Source organism: Neodiprion lecontei, chromosome 7 (genome assembly GCF_021901455.1).
Source record: "Neodiprion lecontei isolate iyNeoLeco1 chromosome 7, iyNeoLeco1.1, whole genome shotgun sequence".
Taxonomy (NCBI): domain Eukaryota; kingdom Metazoa; phylum Arthropoda; class Insecta; order Hymenoptera; family Diprionidae; genus Neodiprion; species Neodiprion lecontei.
Genome location: NC_060266.1, coordinates 22,316,173 through 22,334,944, shown reverse-complemented (window position 1 = coordinate 22,334,944; position 18,772 = coordinate 22,316,173). Strand labels below are relative to the sequence as shown.

The 18,772-nt window shown below is 41.9% G+C and overlaps 1 protein-coding gene across 16 annotated transcripts in view; it reads right to left on the bottom strand.

The window, feature by feature from the left end:
- The window catches only part of LOC107220256, a 192,776-nt gene that overhangs the window by 21,877 nt on the left and 152,127 nt on the right, over positions 1-18,772 (bottom strand). For 14 of the 16 annotated variants that reach the window (XM_046744640.1, XM_046744642.1, XM_046744641.1 and 11 more), the window contains exons 5-11: positions 16,191-16,352; positions 14,607-14,788; positions 12,854-12,892; positions 7,790-7,940; positions 4,896-5,007; positions 1,303-1,481; positions 164-502 (exon numbers count right to left, since the gene is read on the bottom strand). In XM_046744640.1, coding sequence (XP_046600596.1) covers positions 164-502; positions 1,303-1,481; positions 4,896-5,007; positions 7,790-7,940; positions 12,854-12,892; positions 14,607-14,788; positions 16,191-16,352 — 1,164 coding nt within the window. The remainder of the gene's footprint in view (positions 1-163; positions 503-1,302; positions 1,482-4,895; positions 5,008-7,789; positions 7,941-12,853; positions 12,893-14,606; positions 14,789-16,190; positions 16,353-18,772) is intronic. The other 2 variants (XM_046744652.1, XM_046744656.1) reach the window with 1 other exon arrangement.

The window sequence follows — 18,772 nt, the reverse complement described above, 5'->3', positions numbered from 1 at the left end:
ATTTTGCAAAGTATTAACGTTATACTAATATCAACCTCGTGTATTTCTACGTTATCGTAATTGAATAATAATCGAACTTTGATAAGAATTTCAAAAATTTTGTTTGAAATTTTCTGTCAGTTAAAAATTCAGCCGCTGTCTCCAAGAAATAATCCCTACTTACAATAGACAACAACAGCTTTGCTTTCGGAGGTGGGTCCCCAGCCGGCGTCGTTTCTTCCCTTGCAGGAATAATTTCCATGAAAAGACCTGCCGACGACTTCGAGGAGCAGCTTGCTCGGGTCAATGTCGCAAAAGGTCGAAGATACGTCCATGGTGGAAGGCGTTGAGTTGCTAACGCACTCTGGCAGTTCTTTGAGGAGATCACCGTCCAGGAACCACTGAACAGCGGTGAGGATCGTCGGGTTTCCATCCCGAACTTCGCATTTCAGAGAGACGTTCAGTCTGTCGGCCTCGTTGACAGCGTCCGGAGGATCGGTTGATACCTCAACCACGGGTTTATCTGGAGGTAAGATGGGGCGTGAAGTTCGAATGGGAACCGGAAGCAGAAGAGGCCAAGGATGTGAAAAATAGGAGTTGGTGGACAATCGACGTCTGGTCATTGTACTGAACTTGGGTACACACCTAACTTCGTAACTGCACAGGACTTCAAGTGACTTCATGATTTGGAGTAATTTCAAGTGACTTCAAACGACTTCATGTGACTTGAAGTGACTTTAATTGATGTCAAGCGTCTTTCGATGACTTCAGATGATTTCAAATGACTTTATCTAACCTTACGTGTCTTCAAGTGACTTCCATGACTTCATAACTTCATGATTTCAGGTGTTTTCATACAATTTCAATTCACTCTGAATGACATGAAGTTTAAGTGACTTCAAGTCATTCGAAGTGACTTTGCGTAACTTCACGTGACTTCCATGATTTCGTGAATTTCTGATTTCAAATTATTTTAACAGAGTTCATGTGTCTTCAACAGACATCATGTGACCTCAAGTAACTTCAAATGACATCAAGTGGCTTTGAGTGACATCAAATGATTTTAAATGATATCGAGTGACTACGAGTGACTTTAAATGACTTGACGAGGTTTCAAGTGACTTCAGAGCACTTTTCATGGTGTATACTTGAATTCAAGAATGGTAAGCCCCTCACTTGTAGTCGAAGCAGTGAATCATCGTGCGGGAAAGAAGCAACAATTGCAAATAAATATTGGGTAATTGGTGGTGATGATAATGTCGAGGATGATGCCAAAGCTCTGCTTACAAACAAAGGAGAACAGAAGAAAAAGCAACAACTCACACAACACGGAGACCTCGATATAGTCCTGTGAGACAGATTCTCCGACGCTATTTCCCAGCACGCAGGAATAATTCCCCATGTCCGAAGAGCTGGTGTTTTTTATTATTAGTATAGGCTGCTCCACGGTACCACCGTCGAACCGATCGTCCGTCAGCTTGATCTCTTCACCGTCCTGGAGCCTAGGGGTGACACGATAATTGAACGAGCTGATTCGGAAGATGGGGGTTGAAAATTGAGACTGTAAGGATATTCGCGAGGATTTAGCCGTCGTTTCGGCATCACCAACCAGTTGGCTTTATTAAAAACTTTTCAACGAAAAGACAAAGTTCGTACTCATAGCTGGTTTGCACCTGTAATATCTCTACGTTATGAAATATCTTCCGATTGAATATCCGCCAAGTTTGACTGCTGCAGGGCGGGTGGCGAAAGTCAGAGATATTTGAGGAAGGTGTAGAAGAAACTTGAGCGAACTTAATCTTATTCGCCTTAAGCTCCGCAAGCTCAACGCGAGCATGATCGCTTCCCGAAAATACGTTATTGAAATTTTTTTTATGATTGTGAAAATATTTGACCCTTTCCGGATTATCATTTCATCAGAGATTTGATTCAGCTTAAGGTGAACGAGGCTCTTCATAATTTTCTTTCATTTAGTTATTGATTTTTTTCTCTCTTCTCGAAAGCCGACAATTTTACTTGAAACGCGATTTAAAAAAAAATTTATTATTCTTCTTCACTATTCTTGCGGAAAATGTGAAATAAAATTTACAACTCGAGAGGTGTTAAATCTTTTCCTACTGAGGGATAAGCTCAACACGTTTTCAGGGAATTGAATAGATATACGATAACATTGAATTAGCGTTACAAAAATACCGACCAAGATTATAGTACCGATATCACAAACAGTTGCGTTACGTCGTTTGAAGAGGCGTAGTTATCACGAAAGTTGGGCTATAATACGTCTCGAAAATACACGAAAGATGTTTTTCAACATTGGCTGAGTGGCCGTCGAAGGGTCGATAAGGAGAAAAACAAGAGGGGCGAATTGTATACAATCACATTTTCCTCTTCGGTCCGAAAAAATCCTTGCCTTCGAATCTAATTTCTTTTTACCTCGTCGGTAGAAAAAAAGTGTTTCCAAGTTGTTGGGCAGTATAAAAATCAAAACATTGACAATAATCGTTGCCAAAACGTGACAGGAAATTTAAGAAGACGATAAAGACGTACGTTTCAGGCTCGAATAATTATTTGATTCCCGGTAACGGGGTTCAATTCAACCCAAACACCCTCAAAAAGTAATTTTCGACCAAAGGGTTGCAGGGACAAAAGAAGCAAAGAAGGGGGCTGAAAAATGTATTCTTAAGGAAAGCGAAAAACGTGTAACATTCGTTACGCGAGACCTTCAGGCGAGCCCGAACTCACTTGAAGAAACTCTTTAACAATCTTACTTCTCAAGCTACCCTCGACCAACCCCCCTTCCACTTTCTCCTTTCCTCTCTTCTTTCTCCCCGTCTCGCGATGTAACTTTCTTTAAATCTTGGCGCTCGTCTGCTGCCAGCGAATTGCCTTTGCTCGAAAAGTCTCGCAGCCTTTTTTCACCCCCTAGGTGTTTTGGAATCTCTACGCAAGTCTCGCGTCTTGCAGGCGGATCTTAAGAGCCTCGTTCGTGTCTGCCAACTCGCTCGCTCACGAAGCGTAACATTTTAATAACGATTCTAACGAACTAATTCAGAATATTACTTGCAACGTTGTTCGGCTCGCGGACCGAGAGCCCGGGAAACCGGGTGTTAATTCTTAATACACTTGCAAACATCTGAAATTAGAATTTTCAATACTCCGCTGAGATCGCCGGCACGGTTATTCGCTTTCGCTCTCATTTTAAGTCTCAAGTTTTACCGCCTCGGTTTTTACCTACCGACGAATATTAAGTGGAAGTTACCACCTACCCTTCCACCCTTCAAACACGCATGCGTATACTCGATTCTCCGCCAGATATAACCAACCGCCCTCAATGCTCTTCGTTAACTTAATTATCCCCATTTCTATCTTTATACTGCTCGGCCGATATTGCTGCACACATCTATACTCCGTGCTTTTATCCTCGCTGTATTCGTTAGAACGAATTGAAAGTGATGGTAAAAGTAAATAGTTGTGAAATTAGAAACAATAATGTAAAGCTGTTATCGTAAAGTTAACGAACCAGATCATTATCAACAAATATTAGAGATTGTATCGTATTTTTGCACTTTTGATAAGCGTCGACGTATACTTTTTATTCTAACGAATCTTAAGAAACTGATCAATTTTCAGCTACTGAGTTTTGTATTAGGAAAAGGTAGTCACAAATCACTCCAGAAAATTGTGAAACAAAAGAAAACAGCTTGAATATGAACGTTGAAAAGTTTGTGAATTTTACCAAAAATCGATTTAATTACTTAACAAAAGTAATAACAAGCACCATGAAAGCTCAGCTAATTCGTGGCGGTAATATTCCGAGGGGAAAAAACTCTCTGACACGAGAATATCGAAGGAAAATTTATACACACGGACACTGGATTTGATTGATTGGTTCTGAATTGACGAACCGCGTTGATTCGGGGATGGCGTAAAGAGGCTTGAAAATTTTTATGGAAAAAAGAGCTTCGGGGGTGCAGGGGGGGTGAAATTATCGTTTCATCGTCGTGTCGGCGTTGCCCAGGTACTTTGAAGTGCGGATGGAGTATAGAGGCCCGAAGAATGGCCGCGGGACAACGAGTGCCGATAGATACGGTCTGGAATCGCGATATTGGATTTCCCAGAGTGTGGAGTGTAGATGTACGAGAGAAACTCGCGCACACGATGCCTTGGAAATAATAAATAAGCAAACAACGGAGAGATATTGTATCGCGGCCAACTTCTCGAGGACCGCAGCATCGGCGTCACGTGCACTCGAAACTTGAAAGTCAATTTCGTCGAATACCGAGAGTATACAGTGAACTAACTCCAAGTCTTACAGATAACGTTTCTTATTACAACAGTTCTCGCTCCTGTTCTTCTTTTTTTTTTTTTATTTGAGAGATTCTATTGAGATGAATAAATTACGATTCTATACATCGAATGATAAACGAAACCTTTATTTATTAGTTGTAAAGTTTGTTTTTTGTCTTTTCTACGTTAATAAATAAGTCTTGAAGTTTTTTGTTGATGGCTAATATTGGTGCATATTTAGAAGAGAAAGGAAAAATTTTTTCATCAGCGTTTTATGGACTTTATTAACGTTATCAGGGGCAATATAATTAGAGCATGATGGGAGATTACGTTTGGAATTTGATACGAGAAAGACCGTACGAAAATAGAAGAAGTACGAAAAATATTCATCTTTAAACTTGGTTTAGCAATTCTTTTACATTTTTAGTTTATTAACAATTATTATTCTTGAATAAAAGTGATTCAAATGCATAACTAAAGTTTGCTCAATTGTTATTTACAATAAATGTTTTAGAAAATAGGTATTCTTTCTTTGAATCCGAAATATCGTTCTGGTTTCTACAAAAACAAACTTTACCTAATAAAATTAATTTTTCATGACTCATAGTTACGTATAAGAAATCACTCACCATTTTACCGTCTCCAACTGCGCCGGGTTAGCGATGTACTCGCAGATCAAATGGATATCCAGTGTTTCGTTTACCGTTATATTTCCCACTGGATAGCTGACGATCGGCGGATCTGTAAATAAAGAGCACCAAAAATTGGTCAACATTTTTTTAATTCTCCATTCCTTGTGGTATCGAGTATCAAATTTACCAAAAAGATTCGAGCCTCGATTTGACAGAGAGTTTAAAATGTAATTCACAGAACTTTGAAAAATATAGTACCTACGAATATTCTACTCTTTTGTTTGTTTATACTTTATATCTTTCTATCTATTACAAATAAATATTTGCGTCGTTGAAAATTCGATATTATGGCCTTAACATTGTATTATAGAAATTCGAATTTTTCACTCCCGCCCAATTTGCCTTATTTTTGATTTTACTTGTTTTTGTATAAAAACATTCCGTCTTGTTATAAAACGATTTTCTTTCCTCAGTCACTAACGTTACGGTTGGCAAAATCACCGCAAATAGTGTTGAAAAAAATTGAATACCTTCGTAATTCGAGCTTATAAATTCATGTGAAAAAAAAAATTCAACCCTGTGGTTTGGTGGAATTTCACGAGATTGCCGATTCTCACGTGCAAACGATCGTATTCAGGGACGGGAGAAGCTATCAAGGTTATTACGATGCTGGGGAGAGATTCACGCAGAACTGAAGGCGCGGCAGCACAGCAATTTTGCACTAAACTTTGGCTTCATTCTTCTTATTACCACTGTAACCCTTCTCGATTTATTGCGCGTATTGAGGGAAAGGAATGGCTGCGCTTCTTACCGCTCCTTTTACTCACTTCCGGTACCCGCGAAACCGGTGCGTGGCTTACCACCGAGGAGAGGAAGGAGGGCGAAGAGGAATTTATTCGCCAAGGGAGAAAAATTCGTGAATTTTGTGTATAACTGAACGCGTAACGTCGTATCAGGCAGTTTTATTTCAATTCCGGGGGATCCTGTCGCCGAAGGCGTCATCTCTCAGCCAGAAATCAGGTCGACGGAGTTGAAAGGCGAGCTAAAAAAATGCAGAATTGCAGATCGCCCACGATGATAATCCTTGGGAAATTCGGCTATTCGTTCGAAAAGCAGCTGATATCCTTATTCCGTAAGACTTGAATTTTTCTGCCCCACCTCCCAAAATAAAATTCAAATAATTCAAACACAATTTCCTAATTTTTTTTCAGATTTTTACCTCGGTTCTAAGATTATTCCGCTTCGTGATCGCAGTTTCTCATGGAAATAACACGGGGAAAAACTTTTCTTTCTTAATATATATTTTATTGCAAGAGTAATAATGTTCCTATAAATTTGCAACTGCGAGGTTTTAAAGTCCATCGGTGCTACTATCTAAAAACAAAAATAGACATTATACCATCATTGCACTTCCTCGAAATAAAAAAAAGTTAGATTTCGAGAGTGTGCGATTTGTTTAGAGTAGCTGGTATGATAATGTGATTTTTTTTTTGAAACAGTAGCACTAATGCCCACTAAAACTTTGCAGTTACAGATTTTTTTGAACATCATTAATTTCACAATAAAATATATGATGAGTAAAAAAGTATTTCCCACGTTATTTCCATAAGAAATTTCGACCACAATGCAAACTATCTTAGAGATGAGGCAAAAATCTGAAAAAATTAGGAAATCGTTTTTGAATTACTTGAAGTAGATTTCTGAGGTGGGGCAAAAAAAATTTGTCAACACCCTAAATAAGGACGACCCTGATATAAACGATATTTGAAACTGTTGATTGATCGAATATTTCGTCGTAAATAATTTCGGCGCGTGTTGCAATTGCGGGGGAAAAATGAACCGGCCTCAAAGCCATGACTTTGCCGCAAGGGGCTGCGGGAAAAGAACAGGTAAAAGATAAAACGCAGGAAAAAACGAGGGGGCTGAAAAACTCCACGGCGCATTTATAGCCCTCGGTTAATCGGGCGAAAGATGGACGATGTGTTGCGTCAACACCTTCGGCTGAAGGATAACTCATGGTGTGAGACGGGTTGCGGGGATCGTGTATAGTCGCAAGCTTGATAGCATAGCTCGTATCGGTCTTCTCGCGTGTGTCTGTGTATATAACATATACGTGTATTTTGAACGACGCGCACAGCGTGTCAATGTGAGTATATATTATAGCATATATAGGCGCGGTACAGTTAGTTTCACCAGTCATTTCCACCGGGTGGCTTTTCATAATGCGCCTCATCCCTCAGCTCCCGCCGCAGATAACCAACACGCTGCTATAACCAAGAGCGCGCCGCTTTCATGTATGTATCGACCTGCGAGTTGCGCGGAAGTTTATAATTTTTTTTTTTGTTTTCGATTTTTTCTTTAAATTTTTTTATTTCTCTTCTTCTTGTTAGGTATTCTGTTATCCCCCAGTTTCCTCCTTCTTATACCGACTCTCCTTCTACCATTCTTCAGAAATACCTCTGGAACACGCGAGACAGAGAACGAGTGGCAAATTCATTATTTGGACATCTTGAATAGGTTCGACACGGACTTGAGAGCCTGGTTATAAAGCGACTACTGCAGTTTCATTATTCCTGTCTCTGTATTATATGCGACAATTTTCATTTTACACGGATCTTCGGATTTCTCGGGATAATAACGACACTGTCGTTGCGATTCTAGCGTTATTATATAGCTTGGCGGGGATTCAAGTCTCGTCGTTCAAGATATAAGAGAGAAAAGCTCCGCAGTTATTCGAGGTTCTGTAAGGAATGTAATCATTATACTTATACTCTCAATATTGCGCAAGTACCAGTTTCGAAAATTCTGCCCGCTGTTCATTATTCACTTATCTACAAATCCTTGCAGCTGACAAATGAATCAAAACAAATTCAGATATATATCATACTCACAGTAAACGTCCAGGATTATCGACTTCTTCATCGGCCTGATGCTCTTCTGAAGCGTCACGATGTTCTCGGCGTGACAGCTGAACTTTTTTCCATTTTGATAGTGGGTCGCCTCGAATATCAGGCTGCTCTCTGTGCGGTAAGTGCCGTCAATCTGGTGGCAAAGTTTTGGAGGAACAATGAGTTAGCTTTATTGTCAATTTCAGGGCAAATCATATTCAATCAGCTATCATGTACCGACTAAGCGATGTGCGCGATTAAAATACACCTCTTCGAATAATGACTTTACTGCCGTCTTGGTAAACTGAGAGGGAAAAATTTTCGACTTTATTATCCATTCAAGAGTTTGAAAACTCGTCTTATCCAATTTCACACTTAAGTTCTCGAGCCGCCGCTGAGTTGTTGAGCCGCGAGTTTGGTGCTCAGAAAGTAGTAATACAAGGGGAGATTATGGACACAGGGATCTACTACCGACACTTACCGACATTTTACCCAGAATCAAACCCTTCTCCGCGATGATGTTACAGTGATAGATACCTGCTATACCGACCCGTAATTCTTACCTTCAATCTATAAAATTGTTGGTAAAGCAGCGCGATTTTGAATTTCGGGTCGGTACAGCAGTCGTAGATCACTGTGACGTCATCGCGGTGAATGGTTTCAGACTGGGGAAGCTGTCGGCAGTAGATCCCTGGGTCCCGAATCCTTCTTGTATGATTACTTCAGAATCGTCACGAAAAGACTATCGCATCATGTTTGTTCGTTTCTGGGAGTTGTGATAACCAGCGAAGTATCAAGAGACGGGATTAGAGGCTCAGAATCAGATCGACGGACGATACAACCTTGACAAACTGGAAGATAAACGAACGGGAAACAAAACCGGGATGAAAAAGACGCGGAAGGAAGAAGAAAAAAGCTTGTGGGATACACGATGAGAGTGGAGATATGAAACATTCCTGGACAATAGGTGGAGGTCACAATAAGACCTGATTAGCGAGGGATAATACGAGTCTGGAGCAACAGAGGATCCTTTGTGTCCAGGGTACACGTAGCAGTTACACTTCGTCGGTGCAATGCAGAGTCCTTCGCGAAGGAAACACAAGAGACTGCGGAAGCCGCGAGGACGGACTTCGTATTCGCAGTTGAAAAGACCTTTCGGTGAATATTTTACAGACGGTAATGATAATAATCTCCCATGTTCCGTTCTCTTTCCATTTCGGTTCGGTTTTAACCGAGCGAGAAACGGGAACGAGGAAAAATGACTCGGAATTCTTCCACGTTGAAATAATAACGCTAAGTTGACACGACACGCATCCTCCTTCACCCTCGGGGTTTTCCTTCCCGACGTTGTCGGAGGGAAAATTATATACACTCATTCATATCTTACAAGCAAAGTAGCCGAGGTGCACCTCGCGGATTTTCTGCATTCTGTGATACGTTCTGGAATATCAAAAAATGTAGAACACGTATTTTTTTCAAGTGCCAATTCAGCTCATTGAGGGCTACAAACAATCTCCCAGGCTTACTCCCCAAAAATCGGATTATTACGATCTCTCTACGATGACGTAAAATTTATCGATAAAACCAATTTATCGTTATTCACTGTCAACAGACGATAATATGCACAGTGTTTTACTGTCAAGGGTCGCATCCCTAATTTTTAGGGGTAACCTTCAGGAGTGGAATCAGTGCGTGAAAAAAAGCTTCCTATTTTTTTATTTAAACTCTTGAGTATTACAGAATAAAGAAAATCGATAAGGTACACTTCAGGCGCGTAGGTACTTTCTTTGTTACTGCAGTGTCTCGGGAAATTCTTGGCAACGATTCACAGCATTACCCGAAGGGCGGCAAGTCACGAAAAGTGTTACGCCGGAAGGAAGATTCGTATTACGATAAATTGCGTGGTAAGCGTTCGGTGAAATTGTCCAAATGCACCGTTCAAAACTTCGGCCCATCTTCGGATGGGGGGAGGTTGGGTTAGGTTTATTATCCAAGCTGAGAGAAGGGTCATAACACCGGTTAGAAAAAACTGAAGCATTTAGTTCATTATTTATGGCGGCAAGTTTAAATTGCTCAGAGTCGTTCTCGGTGCGCTTACGCCTCTGTGTTTCTTCCCTGCCGCATTATACACCGCAGACCTAAGACCGCCCACACCTCGTGAGAAAATTACATTTTTCTTCGGCTTGTTTCCCCACTTCCATCCACCCCCGGCGGCGAAGAGAGACTCGCGAAGCTCGAGGAGTATAACGAGATGTCAGGTCGAGTTTTTTTTTCCCTACGTTCTTCTTCATAATATTCGCCAAAATATACCAGCCTAGCATTCTTCTTAAATATAAAGTCGTCGAAATTCTTCGAGGAAAAAAGGAAATCCGAACGTTCGCCTCATCTTGTTTCATTGTGTGCTACCAAAACGGCGATCTTCGCTAAAGTAATTAATCGCGAACGTTCGGGTGAAACGTGACTGAGTTTGTTGAAACAAGGATATGTGCCGGATACAATCGAACTGTTCCAATGCCAATTACGACAGTCAGTTTGCCGGCCAGGGATGCGTGTTCGCTATTTCGCGAACTGGATGTTTCTGACACATTCTCACTGCTCTACGGCAAAGCGCTACACGCTCTGCCACATCCCTGTATTGCCCATAGCCGGATTCGGCACGGTCAGAGGAAGGATGCAATACACGTTAGAGTGTGAGTTGATGCACTCTATGCAGAGCCGATATCGAGCAGTGGTCAGTCCTACTCCCCGGTAGTATCTCGATGGATTCCGAGCCTGCACCTACACGCATTGTGCCAATCCGCTATCTCTGCAACGCGATTTCGACCCGGTACGAATGGATATGCATCTCTAATATCGGACCACAAATCACACCGCACCTGCAGTAGGTAGCCGTTCTCCACTGTTCAGTTCTCGACATCTACCAGCGTCCGCACGATTTTAACCAAAAAAATTCTCGACACGCGTTTCGTGTTCGTACACTTTCCAAAGAAAGAAGAAACAAGCGTTTTCTAGCGTCCGGTTTTCTCGCTCTAACTGGTGATCAGAGATTCGAGCAGTTTGGAGTTTCGGCACAGTGTACTCGCTAAATTTCCTTGGAGTTAAAACCATTCAACTAGCATGACGATGGGAATACTCACTCTGTAAGAATGAAGTTTTACAATCCAAACGCTTGGAGTCAATCGAGTCACTCGAAACTTAACTCGATTTGGAGTTGCGCAGGTTTCATTCTCGATTAATGATTTTTCACTTCATTGGAGTAAATCCTCACTTCAACACATTAAGAGAGTGAGTTCGAAGTAGGAGTGAATCAGGCTCGTGTGAACGAGCGGCGAATCGTTTAGCGCTAATTGAATCAAGCACGCCATGAGCGAGCTTCAGGGCGTTGGGTAAGTGACGATGTGACATGGAGGTATCACTCGGGCTCTCTAACCTAGCGAGGAACCCGTCGAACCGTGTATCACGCGAGACCCGTAAACAACGGGCAATTACACAGCTCTATCAAAGTCTTCATATTTTGCCAGTGGCGAATCGGCACTCGTTTGTTTTTTCTTAACAACACTTTATGGATCTCCGATATCCAGAGCTCAGGGATGGCTTACGTCATCCCCTGGACGTACTGTTAAGTTACGAGAGAACGACATATCGAGCTACTACCACCGTCTGTTTTAGCATACATATTGTTACTCAGAGGATAAACATGCTGTTATGAATAATCCACCAAGTATATACTATTTATGCTAATCGCAACTCTCCGCTACATCAATTTACATGCTAACGACCCGGACAAACTCCCTGAAACGTCTTTCAACGATACTCCCGCAAGGTGCCCGTTTCGATAGGATTCCTCGCAAAATCCCATTTGACAAACGGGGTGAACAGAATTGTCAGCAAAATCTTGTACTCTGTTATAAAACTGGAATGCCGGCCCAGTTTTCAATCTTCATTAGCTGAATCCAACTGAATTAACGTCTGGCAGCTTGGTATGGAATCTTGTGTGCCCTGTAATCAACCCAAAGCGATCAGCTGATCGCTCGAGTCGGCGCCATTTTACCTAGCCAATCCCATTTTCGTCAGACCACAAAAAACAGCGTCCATAAAATCCTTTTATGGATTCCGTCCTATTTCTGTTATACATCATTGCCGCAATAAATTCCTTTTGAACTTGGATATCGAAATAAAAATTTCAATGATAAATTGTGCGGTTGACGAAAAGTTGTTTTAAGTCATGTGAGGTTATAGCCTATCTTACGGATAGGTTGGATGTAGGTACCTCTTGAATTTATGTGGCAAGGATGCGGCGAGAGCTAGTCACGTTTGCTTTAAATATGTAAAATACGTGAATTTTTCCTCTTTCGTTCCGCGATAAGACGCCGCGGGAGCGAATCGTCCTCGCTATTCCGCAGTGCCAAGACGGCGGGGGTTCTGTTTTATTTATACACGGACATCAAGTCCCGAGTATACCGGCTCACAACACAGAAGCGGTCCAAGAGGTTAAATAAAATTAATCGCAGTGTAAGCTTATCATCCCCCGCCCCGCCGTCCGTGCAGAGCTTTTTGTCAAATATCCCCACCGACATCCACCGTCCTCTTATTTTACGGCTATACGCGTATTGTACACGCGTTTCAGTGTATACGAATCGGTAAGCATGTATTCCTCGCCCACCCTTCAGACACGCCATCCACCCTCACAGAACAGGGTTGACGAACCAAAAGTCTTTACGCTTTTTCGTAATTCCTGCTCCCTTATTTTTGCTGGTTTTGTGATTCCTTTTCAGCGTTTTGTTTATTCTTTTTTTTTCATCTCTCTACCTGCATGCAGCTCATACTTCGACCCTTGACAACGAGGGAAACCCCCAAGCTAAAGATACTTGTGACCCTTAAACAGAATTGAGGGCACAGATCCTTGACAGGAAAAGTTGAGAGAATAGAGACAAACGTAAATCGACTATGGAGGGACGGAACTTGTTGAGACAGCCTTTTGCGAAAATCACATCAGTGCTCATCGATCAATAGAAATTGTAATTATAGGATCATTTTTAGTGAATGCATTATCTTTTGGATACTTACAAGCTGTATTATGCTGGTCTTTAATTCATATGGTTGAGGCTGCGTCAATGGAAAGGGTTGACAATAATTATTAGGAACATTAAAATGACTTGTTTATTACACCATTGCTTAAGGATTAATATTCAAGTATCGTAATTCAATAACGTGTCTTTTTATTAAAAATTTCCTTCGTCATACAATTCACGCATTTTACATAAAATTTCACAAACTTTCGCTCCCGTTTATTCAAATCTTTTTTCTTTTTTTCATTCTGTAAATTGAGTAATTATTTCTTCCAGATAGACTAAAATTCTAACTACAGTTTCGAACCTGTTAGATAACTTTCATCGCTATATTTCCGTCCCGCGAGTTGAGCTGCGTTAAAAATACGTCACGAAATGTTACTCTCAGTAATTTGAAATTCAATTTATAGCAGAAATTAGGATTAAAAAGTTTTTTCTCCTCGGGCAAGCTTAAACAGACTATCGGGTGGAGTTTGAATAAATGAATGAATAAATGAAGGAGTACAAGGTCTGCAAGGGGGATGAAAAAATTCTCATTTACAAATTAGAAACAAGAAGAGAAAACAAATGAGAAAATTAATATAAAAAAAAATTTTCCCAATACAGGAGATTCACTCTAATTGTTCCCGAGAAACCAGTTATACTATATGTATAATACGTAAGGGTAATTTTCCAAGGCAAAAGTAGGGGTTGAAATTGTAAAAGCTTCTACCAAACACAAGGCGGTGTCTTAGAATCTGTTGCAGTTATTTTTAATCCCAAGCTCCGTAAAAAACGATAATTAAAACGGTAATTCCTAATTCTTATGCGTAGCTAAGTTGGCCGAGAGAGAAAATCCACGGGCTTTTCGACGAGGGTTTGGTGATGCAGAGAAGGGATGACGGGGGAAAGGAGAGTGGCACGAGAAAAAGAAAACAGATGAAAAGAGGCCGCTGAAAAAACGGGGAAAGGAGAGAGCACGAATCTCGCAAAAGTGTTGCGCCGGATTTTCCTCCCTCTCGTCAATCCTCGCGACTCGCGACCCTCCCTCTCTCTCTCTCTCTCTCTCTCTCTCTCTCTCTCCTTCTTTCTTCTCCCCCGCTGAAAATTAGCCGTACAAACCAACAAGCTCCTTCGTAACCCGCAGTTACTCTGATTGCGTTGCTATTGTTAGAAAAATTAATTATTACACAGGGGTTGTTTTCCCCTCTTTATCGCTGCGCGCCCTTCTCTCGCCGTCTTGAAGCCTGCAGCCGAATATGACCCTCATTTTTTTTAGAATCGTTAATCCTTCGTCGCTAAATACTTGAAGTTACGGGGAAGTTTAGGATAAAAACAAAAAAAAAAGACGAAAATCCAGACTCCCTCATAAACTCCCGACGCAACAAAACGCGTTAGGGGATGCAGACTATCCAGGAGTGGTTGGATTTTCCCAGATATGAATTCGACTCGCCGAATCGCGAGCCGCGGCCGACGAACCGCGCCCACTGTTTGCCCTTCAAATCCCCAGGGTATAATTAGCCCTCGCCTGTTTGCCGTGAGTCTGATTCCTGCCCATCCGCTCCGTCACTCGCCGTTTCGAGCTTTGCCCGGCCAATTATTGACTAATTAAATACTATACTTATCCTCGGTGGATATTCTCCTCCGGTCTGCGAGGCCACAACTTTGGCAAATAGTCGACCCCGTGCAGCGGCCGCGATATTTGTCGACCTTCCGCTGCACCGAGTCCAATAATAAAAGCTCGACAAATCGATGACGATAAAATCACTCACCGATTCCGCAAGCTCGCGGTTCAGCACGTTGACTTCGTTTCCGATGCTGATCGGCTCGGTGCCGTTGAACCAAGTGATGTTGGCCGCCGGCCTCGCGCCCTGCACTTGGCACTGGAGGATCACCTTCGAACCCTGGACGACGTGATTCACGACACCGCTGAGGTCCATACCGAGGGGGCGAACTGGACGAGGGAACGAAAACAGTCTGTGATAAGGCGATTACGCGGTCTGAGGTGGCGCAGTTAAACTTCGCCCCGAGTTCCAAGGTCGGTCGAAGTCAAGCTTTCAACCTCTGACCGCGGCCAAACGGCCGTTGGGTGATTTTAGAGCCAGACGCGATGCTTGACGGGGAGGGGATAACGGGGAAAGGGGGGAGGGGTGACCACCTCGGTCAGGGAATCTAATATCGGAAAATTGCACTCGACATTTCACGTAGGTACCAGGGAGTACGGAAAGACAAGGTCTCGAGTATCGCCGGCTGGGTCAAAGCTGCTTCGTCAAATACCCAGCTTCTACAAAATATTATGCTGATCTATTCCCCCCAAGCGGTGCTTTGGAATTTTTACCCCGACGCACCGCCTTGATACCGTCCGATGATCTCGATTCAGCGTCGATTTTATGATTGTATTTTTATACTTGTCAACCACGGATTTTATATTCTTAGTCAAGATTTGCAGACGCGTCGATTTTAATGAGCATAGTGGTTTTGATATTTCAAATGATTAGGTATCTATCACAATCACCTTTGCGAGCAGGTGTTTTCAAAGGACAGTTGAATAACAACTCGATGGTTGAGTTAGAATCCGAATTTAACTAAGGCTCGCAGGGGCGGGGATGAAATTTCGAATTTGAAAAGTTCCGAAAGCTCTGAATTCCAAACTTTTTGGTGGCGAAACCTAAAGTAGACAAATCGAACTTTGATGAAACATTAAAGTTCGTGTTGTCCGAACGACAAAATGTCCAAAGGGCGTAACTCCGACAAGGCAAAGTTCCGAAAGTGCAAGTATGAGAAAATTTAAATATCTGGAACATTGAAATTTTGAATGATCCAAGATCTTCAGTTCCGTGAATTTCTGGCTAGATGAAATTTCACCACTTTGATCTTTCTTTGTTTTGTATTTTCCATATTTTTACGTTCGGAATCCTGGTCATTCTGATTTTCGGGTTTTCTCAATTTTCACACCAACTCGTTGAGTAAACTATGCAGTGTGATATTTCAATTTTCGGAATTTTACTCTATCAAAACTTCATTTTTCGGAATTTTGCTCTATCGGAACTTGAAGTTTCGGAACCTTCATCGGTCGGTTTTCCAACTATTTCTTTACTTCAAATTTCGCAACCAAGTAATTTGGAATCAGGCGCTTTGGGAACTTCTCAAATTCGGAATTTCAACCCAGCCCCAGTCAAATAACGATATAATTCATTGTACAATCTCAAATTTCACGATTGCAGAATATCGACCACGGCTGCGGAATACCTTTATCCAAATATCAGAACTGAATCGAGCCAAACTTTCAGCGTACAGTAAAAACTACGGGACTGTGGAATGTAGGACGATATTGAAAATTTGAAAATTTCACTTACCGTTTACTACCACCGCTGTTTTAACTTCCAGGGGTTCTTTAAGCGCGGGGCTGCTCGCCCTGCAGATGAAACTCGCCCCTAGGTCACCACGTGTAACGGCCACTTCTAAACGGCTGCTCGCGGTTCCGATACCATTTTCCTCCACCTCGGTTGAGTTCGTTGCTGAAACCGATGAATTTTCCTTTATTCTTCGCTCACCATTCTCGGGTTTGACAGTTTATTTTATTCTCGAAATAAAGCAAGTAAACCGGCACTTTTGACTTGTCGGTGAATAAATAACTGAAGATAATATTGTCTCTTCGATCTTTGTGTTGACGTTCGAATTTGACGTTAAATAATAATTACAAATCGTTGATCAGATATTAATTATGTCACGGAAACTGATTACCTTATGGAATGCAATTATCCAGTTCTTATCTCGAATACTACAAATTCTGGAGGTTTCCGAAGGTCTATAATAATCAGTTTCCGCGACATTCCGGTTCCCTTAATAGTATCATGTTTCGCCGAACATGTCAAAGGGAATTTGAGATAAGGAACAATTGTCACAGACACAAAGTAATCGGGAATCAAACTTGAAACCTTACGACATAGCAAAAGCACAAAAGCGATTCAATGATTTCAACCTGAATACTGTAGAGATATTTGATCTTTCATTATCGTGTAGAAGCGATATCTTGAATTACCGAGTCAAAAACGTGTCCCTATTCAGTAAAATCAAATGACTATGCGTAGCAACAAATGAAACCCTCGATAATTTGATAATTATTTATCAGTGTTTGGCGAGGCGTGAGAAATAGGATCGGCTGGATAGCCGGGTTATTAATGGAGATGTAAAGTTACAATGGAATTAGGGAGCTGTCGGAAACCTGAAAAAGGGCATTGGGGAACTTATCATCACGAAGCCTGTCCTCGAGGCTCGTTGAACAGGAATAAAAAGCGTGGCCGTATAGTGAAGCAAGCTATTAACACCGTTATCACACGATAAAACTCCCAAACAAAAGGCTAATTCGAGCATGACGCGTTGCCATTTAGGATACAGGGCTTTGGCCATGACGAGTAGAAACCGGCTTGAAACAGCTTCAGCTAGAATTCATTCGGCTAATGCGAAAGCGGAACAAAGTCCAGAAACACGAAGAATGAAAAGAGAAGAAAGAGATGAAAAAACAAAAAAAAAAAAAGGCAAGGGTGAGAATTGAAGAATGAAATTTCTCTTCAAGGCAACTATTACAGTACCACATTCGTGTGCGCTACCGATGATTAAACTCTCCGTTTGCAAAGAGTATTATTATAGCTATACAATAGAAGCTTTACCACCAGCTGGATAAAATTTCGCGACATCTTTCAGCAGTTTCTCCAGACGGGTAAAAAATATTCGCACTCGAGAATATGTGCGGCGAGGGTGGAAAAGAGCAGGAAGCGCAAAGGAGTGCAGAGCAAAAGAATAAAAAAAAAAAAAAAAAAAAGGGATCGGGGACCAACGACGTGGCGAAAAAAGGGAAGAGAAGCACCATCCTCACCATCCCTCAGCTATCCTTTTCAATCCGTGAACAGGGGGAGGGACCAAGTACAAGGGACGGCCGCAAAATTACGCGGAATCAAGGCGCGGATGTAATTCAAGCGGGACGTCCGCAGCCCCTCTTCCAGCCCTTCGGATGTACCTACCGACCACCAGCCGAGGATGGTCGGCTCTTCTCCATACTCTCCAAGTTCCCGAATTTTTCGTTGTTATCCTTTCTCTCTCTTTCGTATTTTATCCGCGGAATACACACACGCACGCGTTTACTCCAGCCGTTTCCCAGCATTTGTCACAATAAACTTCTGGCCGGGGGTAAAAAATCGATGGAAACGAGGTGATAAGAATGTGAATTAGAGATCCGACAATTTCGTTACCGAACTTTCGATCCCTTCTTCCTTTCTGCTACTTCTTCTTATCCTATTTTTATCCGTACAGCGGGTGTGGAACACTCGGAGACACGGATTCGAGTGGCCACGGTCCATATTCCACTTTTAGATTGGTAACACGTTCCGGTGCACCCATGCACGCTTATTGCGATCTGGGGAATCGACGACCCGGCGATTTCTATCTCGGAAAAGATGGTTCAGGGGAAACGAAGCGACCTTTGACCTCCGGCAAGTGTCGTTCATCTTGTTCTACTATTGCTGTGAAAATTGTTTTATGGAAGTAGGAGATTTCTCACACTCGAGAGAGGATCAACGATGTTATTCAAAACTCAACGATGATATTCTTCTAAAAAGATATCATTCTCTAATCGATCAATGAATATCGTTCATCTAAATTCAATGAGACGTGATCTTTGTGCTTAAAATTCACGAATTCCCTGATCAAAATACAACCATCGATACTTCGTTCAATGTACGAAGAGAAGAAACGACTTCCACAAATCACCACGACAAAGTCGAAAATTGCGGTAATGGAATCGAAGACAAAAATCATCCTCATTTCGTTTCTTCGACATTGAATTTCCTCCACCACGATTTGGAGATTTTGTCGAGAAGCAAAGTCACACCTTTGTAAAGCGTTCGACGAGGCAGTCTAGGATACAAGGTAGGCGGTATCC